The sequence below is a fragment of the Benincasa hispida genome, chromosome 5, assembly GCF_009727055.1.
Source record: "Benincasa hispida cultivar B227 chromosome 5, ASM972705v1, whole genome shotgun sequence".
Taxonomy (NCBI): Eukaryota; Viridiplantae; Streptophyta; class Magnoliopsida; order Cucurbitales; family Cucurbitaceae; genus Benincasa; species Benincasa hispida.
Window position 1 is genome coordinate 19,088,805 of NC_052353.1, and position 20,830 is coordinate 19,109,634.

Sequence of the window (20,830 nt, forward strand, 5' to 3'; positions counted from 1 at the left end):
GATCGGATTTGAACCAGTAACTCCTTGCTGGCCAACTCCTTTGGTAACTGGATTGCAAATGGAATGAATCCTTGTGCATTTTCTTTGACCCTTATTCGAGCAATGGTAAGATCCAATCCACGTTCTGTTTGATTGGAGATTTGGACAAAACCACCACAAATGTCACCAATATATCTGAAGATTGCATCTGTCCAAAGGGTGATTGGGAGGTGAAGCACATTAATCCAGCCCCCATATGATGCTACCATTTGCTGTTGGAAAGAAATGATGAAAGGTGAAAGAAACTTGAGTTTCAAAGGGCCAATGTTTGTCCAATCTGAGTGTGCATACAGTTTTTGTGGTATGGCCGAACTATATACATGTAGCAAGGCTTTATCATCTGAGATGGGGTTGATGGTGCATCGAGAAGATAAAAAATTATGGAGGGAATCTCTGATACTCTGCCAAGAATCGTTAGAAACAAACCTCTGAACAATCACCATATCTTGCCAATTTAAATGTGGTACTATGGAGGAACTGTCATGGCTGCCAAGAGGTGTTGGGGGGCTGTCCTTGTTGGAAGTTAGGATGCTTTCTGCTTGTGTAGCTGTCTTATAAGTTTGAGGAGTAGTATTCAGAGTTGATTTGTTCTGTGTTTTGGGCTTACCAAGGTACTCTGAAACCAAAGAAAAGAAGGAAAACCAGCCCCTTTTGTCGTTCATAGCAGGGACAAGAATAATGGAACGACGGCCAAATTGTTCTAAGAGGGTAAGCTCGGAAAAGTAGCCATATTTGTTGCAATGTTTTTCAAGCCAAAGGGTGTCGCCATTATCAATCAGCTTCCTGAAGAATTTGTGGTTGTATGGGTCCTTAAACAGAGCTTGGATGGAGGAGGCTAGCCATTCAAGAGAATTCCATGAGGTGAAAATCAAATGGATGTCTGCGTGAGATTGTTCAGAGAGCTTGAAGGTTTTCGACTAGAATGAAGGATCGGTGTGAGTGAGAATATTTTTCGGTCAATATGAATCGACTTGGTGATGGAGGAGGTAGGAGTGATCGGCAGCAAGGAAGCCATAGTGATCGGAGTTAGAAAAGGGAAAGTCGATGGCAGGGAGGGAAGATGAGAGAGGAGAGAGAAGAGAGTATTTTGATATCACTTAGAGATGGATTCTTGATAAATCTGGTCAATTTTTATCGAAGCCAATACTCTACACATTGCCTCTAGAGGACATAATCAGAATGCTTCTCTCTATAAGAATATTTGGAAAGGTCCCATCTCGAAAAAGGTTCGGTTCTACTTGTGGGAGTCAGTCATGGTAGCATAAATATGGCAGATGTTCTCATCAAAAAGTTCCCATGGATTTCATCGGCTCCTAATTGGTGCTACTGAAACACATTCAAGTAGCACGGGAAAATAACCATCTCTCGGGTACAAGAATTAGTAGTTTGAAACCACTTTCACAAACATTCAACATTTTTAAATTCAACATCAAGAGGTTTTCATATAAAACCATACAAGTCACAATTGTGTAAACTCGGGTTCCAAACTACATTTTGATAAATCAAGATCGTATAAAACCATCGAGAGTTTAGAAATCATGATTTAAACATTTTTGAAATATCAATCAAGTAAAACAGATCATGCCATCACATTTCATAAATCATAACATACTATAATATATAATTAGTTTCTATATCAAAACATTCAAAAGTAAACCACTCACTATCACTGGCACGAGCTCCTTGGGTTGTAAGCCTTTCCAACTTCAATTTGACCTGAAATAAAGTTCCAAGTGGTCAAATTAACAAAAAACAGCCCATAGTGATTCAATGTAACCACTTGAACTCATTTTAACACCTAAACATTCACATTTTGCTCCTTAAGTCCATTTTCCTCACAATATCCAAAATGGCCCAAAATTCAATTTTTAATCCAAAAGTATTCATTCTAGGGTCAAAATATCAAGAAAATCTTAATTGGGATTCAAAAATACTCACCAACACCCAAAATGCTATAAAACAAGCAATTGGGCACTAGAAATGGGCATGGGCGCAGGCTGTGGGCGTGGGTGGGCGAGGCTGGCCGTGGGTGGGCAGGGCTGAATGGGCTAATGCGTGCTGAGGGCGCTGGCACGGAAGGAGGCGCGCTGGTGGGGCTGGCAGCCTTAGGGGGAGCTGGCCTGCTGCTACCCTGTTCGAGAAAACACTGGTTTCACTTTAACCAACTTTTAACCCAACTTAAAGCGAAAATTTGCACATACTTCCTTCATGAAATATGTTAATAAACCTTTAAGCTAACTAACCTCAAAATTACAGCTCTTAACTCGTATTCCAGAGCTCAGAATCTCTCCTGGACTACACCTTACTCGGATTTTCCAGTTTTCCGGGCAACCTTCACTATTTTCACGATTTCTTCATTTTTCCGATCCCAAATCTCTCGAGCAGCCCTAGAATAGACTCACAACTCAATAAGCTTTAATCTGGTTTAAATATGGAAGCTTTTGCACGAGTATTTTGGGAGAACCATCACATTTTTCAGACCTTAAATTTCTGGCCGAAGTTGCACACTTTTTCCTCCCATCAAAGTCCTCCACCCAGCTACTTGTTTGCCCTACTATGTGGCTTTTTATTTATTTTCCTTATCCCTTGTAGTCTTACAAGACTTATCAAGTTAAATTAATTTTAGATTTTAGCAAATTTAATCCAATAATGTTTTTTAAAAAAAACACTCCAATGCCCCTCTCGGTAACTTGCATTTCCTACAAAATTTGTTCTTTCTTTCCTTGTAACCCTTAGCCAATAACAAATCATGTTCACTATACAAGTGCCCAATCATGAAAATTGTTCCAATAATAACATGTATTTATAACATTTCTAAAAGAACTTGCATTTGTTAAGTAATTTCAACTTTCATTCCAACACTTAGAATTAGAACTTTCTTAGGTCATATAATCCAAGTTATTCATTTAGGTACGCTCACTTATCTTAGGTTGATGCTAAGCATAAAACAAGAGAAAAAGGGATAAGGGCTTACAAGTCAGTAGTACCCCTTTTTGTGAATGTCGTCCTCGAAATTCAGCGGAAAGTCATCAAGAGAAAAAATGAGGATATTTGGCTCTCATTTGTTATTCGCTTTCCCAGGTTGCTTCTTCCACTGCATGGTGTCTCCACAACACTTTGACTACTGGAATCATCTTGTTCCTCAATACCTGCTCCTTCCTATCTATGATTTGTATAGGTTCTTCCTCATAGGACAAATTTTTCTTAAGTTGCAATGGTTGTGATTCTAGAACATGAGATGGGTCCGATATATATTTACTCAACATTGACACATGGAAGACATCATGTATCCTGGAAAGCTGCATTGGCAATGCCAAACGGTAGGCTGATGGGCCTATGCGTTCTAGAATTTCATATGGTCCTATATATCTCGGACTTAGTTTTCCTTTCTTACCAAAGCGTAGCAAAGCGGAGCGTTCAAGGAACAGTCCATCACCCACCACCACCAGCTAAGAATTCGGTAAACTCTCGGGGCACGGCTCAGACCATGAATAGAAAGAAAATTTAATTATATCTATAGATAGATAGGGGGAATGTTGTAAACCTATTAACAATTTATAGAGACATGGAGGACATATTGAGCATAGGTATTGTCTTAAAAGGTTATATAGTCACCCTCACGCTCCCTTCCCGGTCTTGGAGTTTAAGGTTTGGGAGGGGGTGTGACAACTTTACTTGTATAAATGCATTCACAGTATGCCAAAACTGTAATAACAATCATGATACTTCAAAGCTATAACACTCACGATATATCGAAACTATAAAGCTATAACACTCACGATATATCGAAACTATAAAGCTATAACACTCACGATATATCGAAACTATAAAGCTATAACACTCACAGTTTTGCCAATTTCCCCTTTTGTATTTTGTTCCCCTACTCAGACCAAATTGGAATTTGAACAGTATCTCCCTTCAAATTTCCTTCCTTTCAGACCAACGGCAGCTTTCCCACTAAATGCTCACTCTCCACTTAGGATTTTTACTACTGAAATTGTTTGGAATGAGTTTAATCTTCATGCCGAGGCCTCCTATTTATAGCCGTTCCCAGCCTCTTTCCTCACGACAACTCACCATACAAATGGCTCTTCCTTAGGCTGCCCATGCTTACTCTGGCTAACCGAGCTTTGAGTTGTTTAATTCTGGGTTTGCCTACCAAAATGATCTAATTTGCATGTAATCTTAATCGTACACCACCTACTTAAGTTGATAAAAATCTTCCTGCGTGTAATCTCCTTTTGCCACTTCATCTGCTCAATTTCTGATTTATTTATCCAAATTACTAATGAACGCATCCAATTCTCCTCAAATGCATCCATCTGTCCCAATCTTGCTGGTTTCGCTCTCTCCCACTTTCTCGTTGGCAGATTTCGCTCTTTCCTACTTTCTCGCTCTTCTCCAATCTCGCTCTCTCCCATTCTCTCGCTGCCTCCACTCTCGCTGGTGTCGCTCTCTCCAATCTCATTGGTGTAGCTCTCTCTCATTTTCTCTTCACTCTCGCTTGGCATCACACGTAGGACAGTTGTTTGGTCCCTGAATTCCTCCAAGAAGAGGATTACCTTGATTATGAGCAACATCAAGATTTGCACTGCTTGTTTCAACCTGAAGAAAAACTTAAAACGGTTAATATCATCAGATCTTCCATTAAGCCTATTGACAAAGAAGATATTTCCAGTAATTTGATCTCGTTGGTAGAAGACTGTGGTTTGATCTTGGGATAATTCCAAGAATAAATCATGAAAATCATATCATGAAATATAAGAGGCATGGGTGATGCTCCCAAAAGACTGGCAGTAAGTAGATGCATCAGAAAAGTCAACCCGGATTTGGTCATGATCCAAGAAACCAAGAAGGATTCTTTTGATATCAGAATTATAAAAGAACTTTGGAGTTCCAAAGACATAGGGTGGGCTGGTGGGAGTTTGTGGAAGCGCAAGGCAGATCAGGTGGCTTGTTAACCATGTGGGATGAAAGCAAAATCTCAATGATAGAAGTTCTTAAGGGTGGTCATTCATTAACAGTTAAGTGCATTACATTTTGGGGCACGAATGTATACAGTCCCACGGATTACAAAGAAAGAAATCATATTTGGCCGGAATTATATTCACTTTTAGGATATTGTTGCGAGTCTTGGTGTATTGGAGTAAATTTCAACATCACAAGAAGGATTCAAGAAAGGATTCCGACAGGGAGAATAACAAAAGGGATGAAAAAGTTTAACAAATTCATTGATTCAGCAAAATTAATGGAAATTCCCCTTGGTAATGGCCAATTTACTTGGTCAAGAGAAGGTCCTTCAGCTTCTTCTTCACTTCTCGACAGATTTTTGGTCTCAAATATTTGGGATGATACCTTTGTAAATACTAGAGTAGTAAGATTTGCACGGTTATGTTCAGATCATTTCCCGATTCTTCTTGAAGTCGGATCGTTCGAATGGGGGCCATCTCCTTTTAGATTTTGTAACAGTTGGTTATCCATAGTAGAAAGCTGTAAAATTATCAAAGACACATTATCAATGGGTGTTTTTACCAAGGTTGGGTCGGTTTTGTCATCTCTATTAAGCTAAGAAAAGTCAAAACAGCTCTTAAAGCTTGGCATTCAGATTTTGAGACAGCAAGAAAATCAAGAGAGGAAGTGTTTTTAAGAAAATTAGAGGAGATTGATCAACAAGTAGAAGCTCATGGGTTAATGGAATTAGAAAGAAGTATGAGAAATTCTTTGATAGCTGAATTGTTTTCTCTCTATAGAATTGATGAAAGAAATCTAAGGCAAAAAAGCAAGCTCAATTGGCTAAGCTTAGGGGATGAGAATACAAAATTTTTCCACAGATTTCTGGATGCAAAAAAAAGAAGGAATCTTATCTCCGAGCTCATAAATGGCCAAGGAGTAGCAACCAATTCTTTCAAGGAGATTGAAGACCTAATTTTAGACTTCTACTCCACGTTGTACACCAAGTTTCCAGGCCAAAGAACAGTTCCTCTCAACTTGAAATGGTCCAAAGTCTCTACTGCTGAAAATGCAAAGCTGACTGCAAGGTTTTCTTTAGTCGAAATCAAATCTGCCTTAAACTTGTTGGGTAAAAATAAGGCCCCTGGACCGGATGGTTTTACAGCTGAATTCCTCAAATTATGGGATTTTTTCAAGGATAAATTCCTAGAACTCTTTGAAGACTTTTATAACAATGGGAAGTTGAATTCATGTATAAAGGAAAACTTCATCAGCCTAATTCAAAAGAAAAAGGATGCTGTTCGGGTATGTGATTTCAAACCAATAAGTTTAACTACTTTGACTTACAAAATAGTAGCTAAAGTACTAGCGGAGAGGCTGAAAAAGGTAATGCCAAGTATAATAGAGGCTTCACAAAGTGCTTTCATTGAAGGAAGGAAAATATTAGACCCAATCCTCATAGCAAATGAAGTGGTTGAAGATTATCGATCCAAGAGAAAAAAAGGATGGATTTTAAAACTTGATCTAGAAAAAGCCTTTGATCGTGTTGATTGGGAGTTTCTTGAAAAAATTCTTGTTGAAAAGAATTTCGACTCAAGATGGATAATGTGGATGATGGGCTGTATTTTTAACACAAAATTCTCAATTTTTATAAATGGAAGACCTCGCGGTAGAATTCAAACTTCAAGAGGAATAAGGCAAGGTGACCCTCTTCCTTTTTCTATTAGTAAGTGAAGTCCTAAATGCACTACTGTCCCAGCTTCATGAAAAGGCAAGTTTGAAGGCTTTATAGTTGGCAAAGATAGAATTCATGTTCCTCTCTTACAATTTGCGGATGATACACTAATTTTCTGCCAAGATGACAAGGAAAAGCTTAGAAACCTAAAGAAAATACTTGAACTCTTTGAATGATGTTTTGGGTTGAAGATTAATGGGGAAAAATCAGCTAGAAGCAGCATCAATATTGACCATTTTAAGCTACAATCAGAAGCTGCCATTCTGAACTACAAGGCTGTCTCTCTTCTATTCATGTACCTTGGTCTTCCATTAGGGGGCTATCCTAAACAATTGACTTTTTGGCAACCAGTAATCGATAAAATTCAAAGTAAATTGGACAAATGGAAGAGATACAATCTTTCAAGAGGAGGTCGCTCCACCCTTTGTAAGTCGGTTCTTTCTCATATCCCAACTTACTATATATCACTTTTTCTGATGCCAGAAAAGGTGGTTCGAATTTTAGAAAGACTTTTGAGAATTTTTTTTTTGGGAAGGGCATTCTGGAAGCAAAATAAATCATTTAGTAAAATGGGACCTAGTTTTCCATTCTCAAGAAGATGATGGTCTTGGTATTGGTGGCTTGAAACTTAGAAACCAAAGCCTTCTAGCAAAATGGGGGTGGAGGTTCATTGAGGAAAATTTACTTTGGAGGAAAATAATTATAAGCATCTATGGAAGAAGTAAGTTTGGTTGGCACACCAATGGTAAAACTACCAGCAGTCTTAGAAGCCCTTGGATCAACATCTCAAGATCTTGGCTAAAAGTACTCCTTGGCAGCCTTCAAAGTTGGTAATGGTGAAAGGGTAGGTTTTTGGTGTGACCCTTGGTTGGAAATTGTTTCTTTAAAATTCTCATTCCCTAGTCTTTTCTCCATCTCCACCAAGCTCGAAGGCTCATTACAAGACTATTGGGATGAGACATCAACTTCTTGGTCTTTCCATTTTAAAAGACTGCTAAAGGATGAAGAGGCAAAAAACTTCCAGCTCCTGACTGAAAAGCTTTCCCACTCTAAACTTAATTCGCTTCCCAATAAAAGAAGGTGGTCTTTAGAACCAAGTGAGATTTTTTCAATCAAGTCTCTTGTAAAGCATCTATCCTTCTCCTCCCCAATTGGACCGCTACTAGAATCAGCCTTATGGAAGTCCAATAGTCCTAAAAGGGTGAATATACTGATATGGATCATGCTGAATGGCTTGCTTAACAGTGCAGATATTCCTCAAAGGAAATTGCCTACTCATTATATTTCTCCACAGGGTTACTCTCTTTATTGGTTAAACTCAGAATCTCTCTTACACTTGTTCTTCCAGTGAGTTTTTGCATACGTCTATATAAGTGCTTCAATGTCAGCTGGGTTCTTGACAATGATTTTAAGGCAAGTTTGCTTCAACTCTTGATCGGTCCAAATTTGAAGAAGCTAAGATTACTTTGGGTCAATGCAGTTAAAGTGTTGTTATCAGAACTATGGTTCGAAAGGAATCAAAGAGTGTTTCAAGACAAAGCATCTATTAGCTCCTTTAAATTCGATATCGCTCTTATCAATGCCTCCTCTTGGTGCTCTCTCTCCAAAACTTTTAAAGATTTCTCCATTCAAGACACCAGTCTCAATTGAAACGCCTTCATTTTCCCGCTTTCTTGATCTTGTAACTGCCTAGTTGTGGCATCTTTTAATTTTCAGATTATCTTTTTGTTGTATGCCTTTAAATAGGCAAGGTCTACTCAGTTTTGTACTCGGCAATTGAATTTCTGTTCTTCTTTCTAGGAGATGATGAGAATGCTTAGGAGGTGTCAACCTATTTGAGATGTCCTTGTGCATTTGCTGATTCTTTTTGTTTAGTTTTGATTAGTTTTGCTCTTTATGGTTTGTTTCCTTTCATACACTTGTAACATCTTTCATTATCTTAATGAAGTGGGTTGTTTCTTATTCAAAAAAATTTAGAGGATTTTTTAGTGTTCGGATGTGATGATGGGTGCTAAGGGGTGTCAACCTAGTTGAGATGCCCGGGTGCACCTGCTGATCCTTTTGATTTCCTGTAATTTGAGCATTAGTCTCACTTCATTTTCTTAATGAATAAAGAGACTTGTTTCCTTTTAAAAAAAAAAGATATAGAACTTCACAGAGAAGAGAGAAAAGTAAACAAGATAGAAATCAACAATCAAAACATAAATAGGACAACTCCAAAACGAAAATACATAGAACAAAAGTTGAACTAAGAAGGTAATAGGAAGGTTGGCCAGTTGAGATTGATGTCCTGAGAGGAGTATCCAACAAAGGTTGTAGTAAAAGAGCACCGTAGAGATGCACTAAGACGACCTTAGGCAAAGACATTTGAACTAGAACAACATCTTCAAAATTTCTTAGGTTTCTTTCCAACCATGAACCTGACAGCGTAGAGTTATCATCATGTAACAAAGGATCAATAGAGCTTGGCCCTTGATTGTCAAAAGTACCATTTAAACAGAAAATATTTGATTCTGATGGTAGATCATCATCTTTCAAAGTATCTTCATCTTCCATAACTTGCCTAATTCGAGCAAAATCAATAGAGTGTGAAAAGTCTTTGGCAAATAGATCACCATGACTTAATGACTTCAAACTTATAGCTTCGAAAGGAACACTATCACCAAATTGAAGTGAAATCTCTGAGATTTGGATCCTTAATAACGATCTCTTCAGGAATAAAACCACAAATGTTGTTTTGCACCTCTATCATTGCATTGGAACAATGTAAACAATTAAGGGGTGCATAATATTTTAGTCTGGGTTACAATTGATGAGAGATGATGGTTACAAAAAAGTAAGCACTATAGAAACTGAGAATTTTCAGTTTTATTGTAGCTAAGTGTGAGTTATGATAATTGGGAATTTTAACTATTATAATAAGAGGCCCAAATATTGAGTGAGCTATAATAGCGCACTCTACCCAAGGCAAGCTGGGGCCCAAACGCCCTCATAATAGTTTGTGAAGAGATGCTAATCCAACCACCTATGATACCTAATAGCTTCAAAGGTTGATACTTTCCAATAAATCAAAGGAAATTTCGTATTACTAATCAATCTTATGTAACTCCTGATGAATTCCAGATGAGAATGAGACATACTGGACCAATGCTTGTTCATTGGTATGCTTAAAAGTTCCTTTTAGAAAAAAGATTCATTCTTGAAATATTCTCCCTCTTAGTTTGAAAATAGATAAGAGAGAAAATCCATGAGAGTGACATTTTAAGCATGCATGTTCAGTGGTATGCTTAAAAATTGCAAAATTCAAACATAATTTATTTTTAACAACAATCATATGCCATCCATCGAAATTAATGAACTAGTTGGTTTTCATCTTATTCCACCTTACTAGCTTTCTTCTAAGGTTTTATTTTTGCTGTAGGCTTTATTTGGTGTTCTCTTGCTCCCATATATGCCTAACTTGGATCACTATCCTGGTCATACCCCTCTACATAGTGAATTTGTTGATGCTGCTGAATTCGAAAGACTTCCCGAAGGAGAACATATATGCCCTGAGCGTCATGTGAACTTTTTTTCCAGTAAGTACTAATTTTTTAAAATCCAGTATTATTTCCTTTGTGAAATGGAAAAGTAGAGAAAACACCTGTAGGGGGAATTTTTCAGCTCCCAGACCTCTTATAGTACATTTTATTGCAAAATGTTTTTGGCAAATATACCTAAAAGATAGAAAAGTACTCGCCTGCAAATGTAGTTAAACCAAAATTCTCCCATTATTTAGAAGGGGCATTGATTGACCGAATGTGTATACCTGAAGGAGAAAACCTTTAGGTGTGCCATTTGGTTGGAGGTTACCTTTAGGTGCCATTTGGTTGGAGGTTTTTTGGATAGCAAAAGACATAGGCAAGCTAAAAACAGTTGGATCAATGCCTTCATCTTCCATAAATTACTTAAAACGAAAAAGATCAACTAGATTGGAAAAATTACTCACGAATAAAGCATCGTGAACTATATTTGGGGTTTCTAGAACTTCAATATCACAAAAATGAAGAAAAATATGTCCGTTGAAGTCATTTTGAATTTTTGTCGCTAGCATGAAACCAAATAGATTATGTTCGACTTGAGTACGAGCCACCGAGCAATTTTGTATAGTATATCACTCTTAAACAAATATCTTGTATATAATAATTAGGGAAAACCTGAAAAGAAGTATTGACATCTGAGAATTAAACCAGTTATGTTCTCTCCTCTCTCTTCTCTCCTCTTTCCTTTTTCCCTTCTTCGATCATAGTTCCGAGGTCTACTCTTCTTTCCCATAAGTTTTCAAACCACATTAGCATTTGTTCAGTACATCAAAGTTCTCCGGCGAGAGTCTAGTCCACATATTTTGACCGATCAACCAAAAACTTTGATGGAAGTAGAAAGTTGCAAAAGAGGTGACTTGTTTTATTGCATTTGGTACGAGAATGGATAATTCCAAGTTGAAGACGTGGAAGCCAATAAAATTCTGCCGATAACGAACTCCCAACTTGTTTGGTTCCAAGAAGCTATTTCAGAAATAAGCCAAAAACCAGAAAACAGGTACTTCTTCAAGAAAGAAAAGGTTTAATATGGAGTAACAGAAGTTTCTAAATTCAGAACCAAGAAAGGTTGGGTAATGAGATGCATCGTATGACCCTGTACAAGGGGTAGATACTACATTCATATTCCCTCAGGTGATGACAAGCAGGGTTGGAATACGTTTTGTAAAATGCTAGGAGGATTCAAGTCGAAACATGAGTACATGACATGGTATTCCTCCCAAATTTGTCATCAACTACTCTCAAGAAGGACAAGGAGCAGATACAAAAGGTAACGAAGGAAAGTTATGTAGACAAGGTGAAGCCAAAGAGTCGCAGACAATCCTCTGTTTTGGTACCCGATAAACAGAGCATAAGCCGACAGTGGGTCATCAAGAATTCTGAAGTGTTCAAAGCAGATTTTAATGGGTTTCACGCCTCTTTGAGTTTGATAACTGGCTAGAAATCACAGAACACTGAAACTTTACTTTCAATCGAATGTCATCATCAATCCAATGTTTGCAGAGAGTGCTTTGGTTGAAATGGATTGAGGACCTATGAATGAACTAATTGAGAACCCAGGCAAATGGCAAGAATATGGCTCCTTCCACCTAAAGTTCGAAAAATGGGATAAACTTACTCATACTGTACTTGAAGGGATATGGTGGGTGGATCTCAATTAAAAATCTTCCACTGGATTACTGAAACAAACAAACTTTTGAAACAATAGGTGCTTACTTTGGTGGATTGGAAAACATTGCAACCGAAACACTAAATTTTCTTAATGTTTCAGAAGCCAAAATCCAAGTTAAGGAAAATTCATGTGGATTCATTCCTGCGATGATAGAAGTTACTGATGAAAAGAGGGGAAATATTTTTTTTAAATTTTGGTGATATTTCATCAATCGACCCACCTAGCAAGGTAAGAGGAGATTTATTTGTATATGATTTTACCAATCCTATCGACATTGTTCGTTTAGAATAGGTTATGAAGGATGAGGAAGTAGAACTGACCCATTAAATTCTAAGTTTGAATTTCTTCTTCCCTCGAGGATCAAGCCAAATTTTACCAAAAGTCCATTTGTCTCCTCTGGAAAGAAGAACAAGTTTAAGGGTCAGACATCATCGGAGGCTCACCAGAAGTCATTTGTTGTTCCAGATCCAGGGGAATTCTCATAGAGCAAAGATTCTCAAGACCAGTTGAATGTGAAAAAGGTTGAGGAAAAGACAAAAGAACATTCTCAGCTGGAAAAAAGATAAGATGGTCATTCGAGTTTCGAGTTGCCCAAAAAGAGTTGCTTGAACTTCCCGCCAAAAGAGCCATCGTTTAAAACTGTCCTGTGAAAAAAATACTAAAAGAAGACCAACGGACAGTTCCATTTAATAGTGAAGACGACACGTACTCTAGAATTAATAAGGGAATTCGCACCAACCCCTCAATGTTAATATAGAAATGACACCCAGCAGTCGCCCTTGCTATGGAAATCCAAACGACGATAGAATAGAGAACAACTTGGTCACTGTTTCATTGCCTCCCAGTTTCAAAGAAGGTGAAGCTTCCTCATCTGCTCGTGCCTCAAAATCCAAAAAAAGATCTCAATTGTTCAGACGTTTTTCAGAGTAGAAGACATCCTTCAGCAACTCTTGGACAGCCTTAGTAAATTCTAATTTGCTTGAAGAGTGCTGCATCAAGGCCCAAATTCCTGGGATCAATGTTTTAAAAGTCTAAAAGCAGCCTCGAGGCATTTTCTCTTAGAGAGGTGAGCATAAGCTTTGAGGCGGTATGAGACGTAAGCCTCATTTTAAATTAATAAGATAATTAAATCATAAAATATATACTATTATATATTTATAATGTTATAATATTGCTTAAAAATACCTAACATACTTAAAACTAATCACGACAAAGAAAATAATCCCAATAATTAATCACAACAAAGGAAAAAAATCTCAATGTTCCATCTAAATCTCATTTTCAATATCATTATCATTATCACTACTAGGATCTTCCATAGATTCATCCTCGTATCTAATAGCTTCATCCCCATTTTTGTTGTCACTCTCAATATCTATCCATTCCCCTTCATCCAATGTCATCAACCTCTTCCCTTTACCTTTTTGTGAAATAAATTTTGTAAATAAAAGTTACAACTAAGTGAATTTTGGAAATTTGTTTAAATTAGATCTTTTCAATAAGTAATATACCTCCACATTTAACATTCGGTTGTTTGGTCTTATCACTACTTCTTTGTTTGAATGCATATCAATGAAGTATGCATGATAAACATACCTCTTTGTTGAGAACTACTTCCTTCTCCAAGCTCATAAACATTGATGTTAGAATCATCATCTTGCTCAACAAAGGAATTTGTAGTCCCACTATTATTTTCAGCAATCTACTCATCATCAGATGACACATCATCTACCACCAATTGTTCAACTTCTTCCTTGAGAGTCTTGCGCTTCAAGTGTCTATCCTTTAATCTTTTATTGTACTTGATATCAACTAAGTTTTAACTTAGTTGTGCTCAAACAATTCCTTTTCTTTTTATGCACCTATCCATGGAACATAAACTTATCACTAACGGTAGAAGTCTTAGACAATTCTTTGTGAAGTAAGGAAATACAATCGAACACTTCTTAACCTGATTAAATGTACTCCAATTATGTTCACACCCAGATGCTGAACAAGACTCAAAACTTTGATTGCAAATTTTGCTAGTTTGGTGTTCCATCCCCGAATTAATCCCACCAATCAACTACATCGCCCAATATCACATCAAGTAAGGAAACCAAAATAAATAAAAGTATGATATGTTATCTTCATGATGCTTACTTGGAGATCTTTTTTTGCAAGAGGTTATTGCTTGTTGGAACCTAAAGAATCCTTCCCTTCTTCTAAATGAATCTATTTGAAGGTCAGCTTTTATTCTCTCGATTTCATTTGCCATCAACTTATCCATACATGTAGACAAGCCCAATTTAATCTCCGAATGTGTGAAAAAATTATCATCATGCTGAAAATGTGGGTTCAAGAAATATGTTGATGTGTGAAAGTGTCGATGTAGTTGAAACTCCTGCTTTTCATCAATAATATTCCATATCTCCTTATAACCTGCTTCCTCCCACCAAGATTCTTGACAATTTCTTCTTTTGCTGAATCAATGGCAACATATATAAATCCCATTGTTGACAACTTCTCAGAATCAATCAATCTCAAAACACTCACCAAAGGTTTTGTAGTCTTAATTGCATACACCACTGTGGGCCAAAAATTTTTGTCACTTAAAATTATTCTCTTCACTTCCTTTTCTTCTGGTTTTTTTGCCCAAACACTGTCTTACCATTCCTTAGAAGTAAACATTGCTTGTAATGGTTGTTTAGATTGGCAAATACTCTGCAAAATGTGGTGGCTGGACTAACAAGCTCTCTTTGTGAAAGATCTCATTAATGCTAACACCCAACCATGATTATAGATAAACTTACTGACCTTCTTTGCCTTTAACAATGCATTCTCATGTTGAGGCAGCTCACCAAGTTTTTCAAGCATCGAATCAAGACAATAAGCAGCACACGGGGTCCAATACAAATGCTTCGCTTTTCCATCAATTTTTTTCCAACTGCCTTGTAGTTAGATGTGTTGTCTGTCGCCACTTAGACTACGAGGTTCTCTTCAATTTCCTCTACTACATCATCGAGAAGTTGAAACAAACGTCAATCGATTTCAAGAAAATTGTTCCACTTGGTGAGTTTACAAGAAAATTAAATAAACTTCTTCCTCTCATGTCCTTCCAAGCATCCGATAAGATTGAAACTCCAGTGTTCACCCATGTCTTGCGAATGCCATTAACAATATTATTTGTACTTTTCATCTCTTCAAAATCCATGAACTTAGTTCATGCATACTTGGTGGCTTCAAACCTCGATCGTATAGTCCAATCGATCGGTTCATATTTATTAAGGAAGGACTTCTCGCCACATTAAACGAAATACCATTTTCAAAAAATAATCTCCCAATATCCATACAAATAGAATTGCGCACTTCCTTTGCATTCATAGGAGTAACTTGATTGTGAACCTTATTTTCATTATCAACACCACTAGCATCAACTATCATATATCGGTCCATTGGCCCTCAAATTCCTCTCGAAGAAACATCACAATTACTTGAAGTCGGACCGTAATAGTATGCCCTTCCTTCAACCATATCCTCAAATTGCTTCTGACTAGCCATCTTTGCCATTTCTCCTTGTTTAAGGTAATCTTGAATTTCTTGTTTAACTTCATCAGGAACTTTATTACATGATGCAACATTTTTACGTGTTCCTCCAAGATGATCTTTCATTTTTTGACACCTCCTGTACAAACCTTGTTGCACAAATTGCATTCGATATAAATGTAGGATTTTCCTATTCGACCTTCTTGTACTTCAGTGCCATACATCCAAGCTGGATCTTTCCTAGTCTCATTATTTGTTTTTTTAAAACTTCCAACCATATCTAGGAAGAAAACATAAATATGGACATAGTCCGTGTTGTTGAGGTGCAGCCAGGCACTCGCCTTAGGCGAGAGGCGAGGCGATGGGAGGCCATACCGCTTTGAAAGTACCTCGGGCGAGCACCTTCAATGGAGCCCTCGCCTTGAACACATGTTCAAGGCAACACAGGCGCTCGCCTATTTTTTTATTTTTTATTTTTAATGATTTTTCAAGTTTTTTGCTTTATTCAAACTTTCTTCTTTAATATCAAGAATCAAGATTTAAACAAGAAGTCAAGAAAAACCGAATGAAGGAGAAATGAAGAAAAAGAATAGCACAAGTAATAGAAAAAAGTTGAAGAAGTCATCTTTTTGTTTACCCATCGGGCCATCCATCGGTTGCTTTTAAAAAATGAAGCAAAGGAAGAAGAAGAGGGGTCAAAAATCAGAAAGGAAGAAAAAATGTTTTTTTTTTATTTTTTGTATTTCCTTGAAGAGAAATGAAGTGTTGGCTGCCAGCATTAAAGTAATGTTGGCTGCATGCCAACCAAACTGCCAAATCGCAAAATTTCTACACCCTTACTCAAAGAACTAACTTTTACCTATTTAAAATCATTTCTATTTCTATTTCTTTTTCCAAATATATATTTCTTTCTCATATTGTTTTAGTTAATTTTTATTTTAGTTCTTAATAATTTTGTTAATATTTTAATATTTTAACATTTTAAAAATCTACGTACTGAGGCTTTTGCTTCTGTTCAATATATAATGACGGAAGCTAATTTTGGTTGGTTAATCCGATCAGTTCATAGATGGTTGGCAAGTATGATGGTCTTAATGATGATCCTGCACGTATTTCGCGTGTATCTTACTGGTGGATTTAAAAAACCTCGTGAATTGACTTGGGTTATAGGTGTGGTTCTAGCTGTATTGACTGCATCCTTTGGTGTAATTGGTTATTCCTTACCTCGGGACCAAATTGGTTATTGGGCAGTCAAAATTGTAACAGGTGTACCGGAAGCTATTCCAGTAATAGGGTCGCCTTTGGTAGAGTTATTACGCGGAAGTGTTGGTGTGGGACAATCTACCTTGACTCGTTTTTATAGTTTACACACTTTTGTATTACCTCTTTTTACTGCCGTATTTATGTTAATACACTTCCCAATGATACGTAAGCAAGGCATTTCTGGTCCTTTATAGAGAATAGAAATCATAGATTTGTAATTAGTTATTTATGATTACTCGGGGGAGGAAGAAGAGTATTTTATTAATGCAAATATGGATTATTGATTTTCTTTCAACAATAATTGTAAAAATAAAATTTATTTATTAATTTTTTTAAGTGCGCCTTGCTTTAGTCGGGCAACGCTTTTTGGTTGCCTCTTACCTTGAGGCGATTAAAAGAGCTTGTCGCCTTAAAGTGCACCTTGCACTTTGAAAACACTAGACAAGCAAAGAGTTAGGGAAATTAAAAGAGAGTTGAGGTCCAATTCCAAAAACATGGGGAACAAATAGGAAAAGCACAAAACTGGGAAGAAAAAGTCTTAATAGATCAAACAAAATAGGAAAAAAAGAATAAAAATTCTGTATTTAGGAAAATAAAGAATACAAAAATGTGTGAAATAAAAAACTGTGAAAAAAAAGTAAGTATAAAATATTTAAAAGTTGGGAAAAAAAAAGGCTCTTTAAAACTATTAAAAATGGGAAAAAAAACAAAAGAATAAGATAGGAAAAAAATCAATTAAGGAAAAAAAACTCTTTAAACAATAGGAAAAAAAAAACAAAAGAATAAGATGGGAAAAAATCAATTAAGAAAAAAAAAAACTCTTTAAAGTTTGAACAAAAGGAAAAAAAAAACAAAAGAATAACACAGTGACTATTGAGGAAAAAACTCTTTAAAAATAACAAAAGTAAATAGAAACAAATTTTATTACGAAGATAAAAAGGGTGAAACAAAATCCAACCTTGGAAGTTGATTGAACTGTGTTGACAAAATTGAACAAAACTCTCCCACTTGGAATATTTTGAGTTGCTATCAATTCCACCTTAATCTTTTTGTGGTTTTAAATTAGTACTAGTTTATATTTTAAAACTTGCTGTCGGTTCCACTTCCAACAAAAAAAAAAAAAAAATTCATAAATTAAATGGTTTCACTTCCACTAAATTGCAAGGATTAAGACACATGCAGACAACAATAATAATTGTTTCGGTGTTGGAGCCCAACCCATTTAATTTTGTGCTTCAGATTTTTTGAGGCTTTAGCCTCAAAAGCCTCAGTGCGTAAGATAAAAGGCGTACGCCTTTCTATACAGAGGCGTAAGCCTCTTTTTTCTTAACTTAAACGCACGCCTTGAGGCATGAGGAAGCCGCCTCGCCTCAAGGTGCGCCTCAAGGCGTACGCCTCTTCCAATTTTTAAAACATTGCCTGGGATACTCCCTGCCAGGTCAGATAAATCTAATCCCAAAACTTATTCTTTTTCTTATTAGACTTCAAAATTTCTGGCTCAAGCGTGCCTTTTGTGCGAGGTACCTTGGATTCCTATCAAGATGATGACCAAAACAACAAATATGATTCCGATGGTGACTCTATTGCCAGTGCTAGCTTTGAAGAACTAGAAAAATCAGAAGCAGAGAACTTCCAGGAGGGAGAAGAGACTTATCGTAGATATGGCAGTGATCTTCAGTGCCTTTTTCAATCAGGAGAAGGTCAATTAATAGGTAGTACTGGTGTCTCATCCATTCAACCTATTGACAAGAAGGAAATTCCACAAAACCTGGTATCAGTGGTTGAAGATTGTGATTTAATCCTTGGTTGAAATCCAGTGTCAGGGATCCATTCTCATTTTGTCCGAGCATGAAGATACTTTCATGGAATACAAGAGGCTTAGGAGATGACTCCAAAAGATTGGCTTTGAGAAGTTTAAAGAAAATAAATCTGGATTTGGCCTTAATTCAAGAAACAAAGTGGGATACATTTGATGCAGACTTTATCAAAGAGTTATGGAGCTCGAAACCCATTGGATGGGCCTTTGTTGAAGCATTTGGAAAATCTGGAGGAATTCTAACTATGTGGGATGAAAGCAAAATTTCTGTTACTGAGGTGTTGAAAGGTTATTCTCTATCCGTTAAATGCTTGACTATATATAAGAATTCTTGTTGGATCACAAATGTATAGGAACCCACTGATCATAGAGAAAGGAAGTTTACATGGCAAGAACTGCTCTCACTCTCAGATTACTGTGAAGAACCCTGGTGTATTGGAGATTTCAACATCACTAGAAAAATTCAAGAATGTTTTCCTTTGGGGAGATTAACAAGAGAAATGAGAAAATTTATAACTTGGTTGCTGCAGTAAAACTAATGGAAATCCCACTTAACAATGGTCATTTTACGTGGTCACGCGAAGGAAATGTCGTATGACGTTCTCTTCTTGATAGATTCTAATTTCTAATAATTGGGATGGGATATTTGCAAACACCAGAGTTGCACGTCAAGCACACTTTTTTTGACCACTCTCATATCTTGCTTGAAGCTGGTTCCTTTAAGTGGGGACCTTCTCCTTTCAGGTTTTGTAACAGCTGGCTGGACATAAGAGAAATCTGCCATGTAATTGAACCAGCATTGATTTTTGAAGAGCAACAAGGCTGGGCTGGTTTTGTTATTTCCACTAAGCTGTGAAAAATCAAGGCTGCCTTGAAGACATGAAATGCAGATTTTTGAAAGAAAAAAGAAAAATACAGAAGAATCATTGCTAAAAGAAATTGAAAAGTGTGATCTAGAAGCCAAGAATTCAGAAAGATTCATCTTGGAAAGGGATTTGAGACTCTCTTTGAAGGCTGAATTTTATCACTTTACCGAATAGATGAAAGAAACCTAAGGCAGAAAAGCAAGCTATGGCTTAATTTGGGAGATGAAAATTCCAAGTTTTTCCACTGTTTCTTAGCAGCAAAGAAAAGGAGAAACTTGATTTCAGAGTTGTTTAACGACCAAGGTTCACCAACAAGATCATTCAAGGAAATCGAGGATCTATATTGGGCTTCTACACCTCTTCTCTAAATCACCAGGCATTGGGGCTCTTCCTCTGAATTTGCAATGGCCTACTGTTACTCAAAATCAGAATAATACGCTGGTTGCCAGATTTACACATGAGGAAATTAGAATTGCTTTAAAGATGTTGGGAAATGTTATAATTCTATTGTTAGGGTTTTCCATTCTTGTAAATATTTTGTTATATTTTTCTTTTCTATGCTTTGTAAACTTGTATATATTCATATCTTTAGTGAATAAATAGAGCATTCTGATTCTCTCTCAAACCTAAGAGTTTGGTATCAGAGCCCTCTTAACAAACTTAGGTTTTGTGAACCTTAGGGTTTGAGAATTTAGAACCCGTTTGTGTTACATCTAGGGTTTGGTGGAGAGGTGAGTTTACACTTTTGCTCACAGTCGCCGTAGCTATCAGCCGCCGCCGCTGCCGGAAAAAAAGGCTAGTTTTTCGACACCGCACAGTCCGTCGAGCAGGCTCAGCCGCTGATCTACAAAACCCGAAAGTCCGGATTCCATCTGACCAGTGCGTGATGCTCATGCGCCATTTGTTCCATTCTGTCATTGCATGTGCCATCTGTTTTGGTTCGTCTTGGGTTTCCTCAGTTTTGTTGACTCTTCTTGGTGATGTGTTTGTTTGGGATATATAGATATACTCACTGCTTGTAAAGACATCTCTTCGATAAATTAGGGTTTGATCTCTGTTGTCCGATGTCTACTTTTTTAGGTAATGGCTGATAAGAAACCAGTAGTCATGCTTGAGATTGTTCCTATAGTGTCAAAAGTAACTGAACACAAGTTGAATGGATCCAACTAGGAATCATGGAGATTAAATGTTCTCCACTTTATTAGGAACATGGAGATGAATGATCAAATCACAGAAGAGCCACCGATTGATGCTAATAAAAAGATTTGGTGGCGGGTGATGGTGTGGGAAATGGAGGTAAATAAATATGCGTTTTTTGTGTATTCTCCATGCGTCGCAGGCCAAGCGTTGGACTAAGGAATATGCAATATGCGTTTGATGACCATG

The 20,830-nt window shown here is 37.0% G+C and overlaps 1 protein-coding gene and 1 long non-coding RNA gene across 4 annotated transcripts in view; one reads left to right on the plus strand and one right to left on the minus strand.

Annotated features, from left to right (window-relative positions):
* The window catches only part of LOC120077864, a 10,868-nt gene extending 8,095 nt beyond the window's left edge, over nucleotides 1-2,773 (minus strand). The window contains exons 1-2 of the long non-coding RNA XR_005481846.1: nucleotides 1,978-2,773; nucleotides 1,704-1,755 (exon numbers count right to left, since the gene is read on the minus strand). This is a non-coding gene — a long non-coding RNA (uncharacterized LOC120077864). The remainder of the gene's footprint in view (nucleotides 1-1,703; nucleotides 1,756-1,977) is intronic.
* The window catches only part of LOC120077863 (ABC transporter C family member 2-like), a 37,688-nt gene that overhangs the window by 12,360 nt on the left and 4,498 nt on the right, over nucleotides 1-20,830 (plus strand). For 2 of the 3 annotated variants that reach the window (XM_039031945.1, XM_039031946.1), the window contains exons 5-6: nucleotides 10,146-10,302; nucleotides 18,244-20,824. In XM_039031945.1, the coding sequence (XP_038887873.1) occupies nucleotides 10,146-10,302; nucleotides 18,244-18,572 (486 nt within the window). In that variant the 3' untranslated portion in view covers nucleotides 18,573-20,824. Of the gene's footprint in view, nucleotides 1-10,145; nucleotides 10,303-18,243; nucleotides 20,825-20,830 lie in introns of those variants that run through there. The other variant, XM_039031947.1, reaches the window with a different exon arrangement.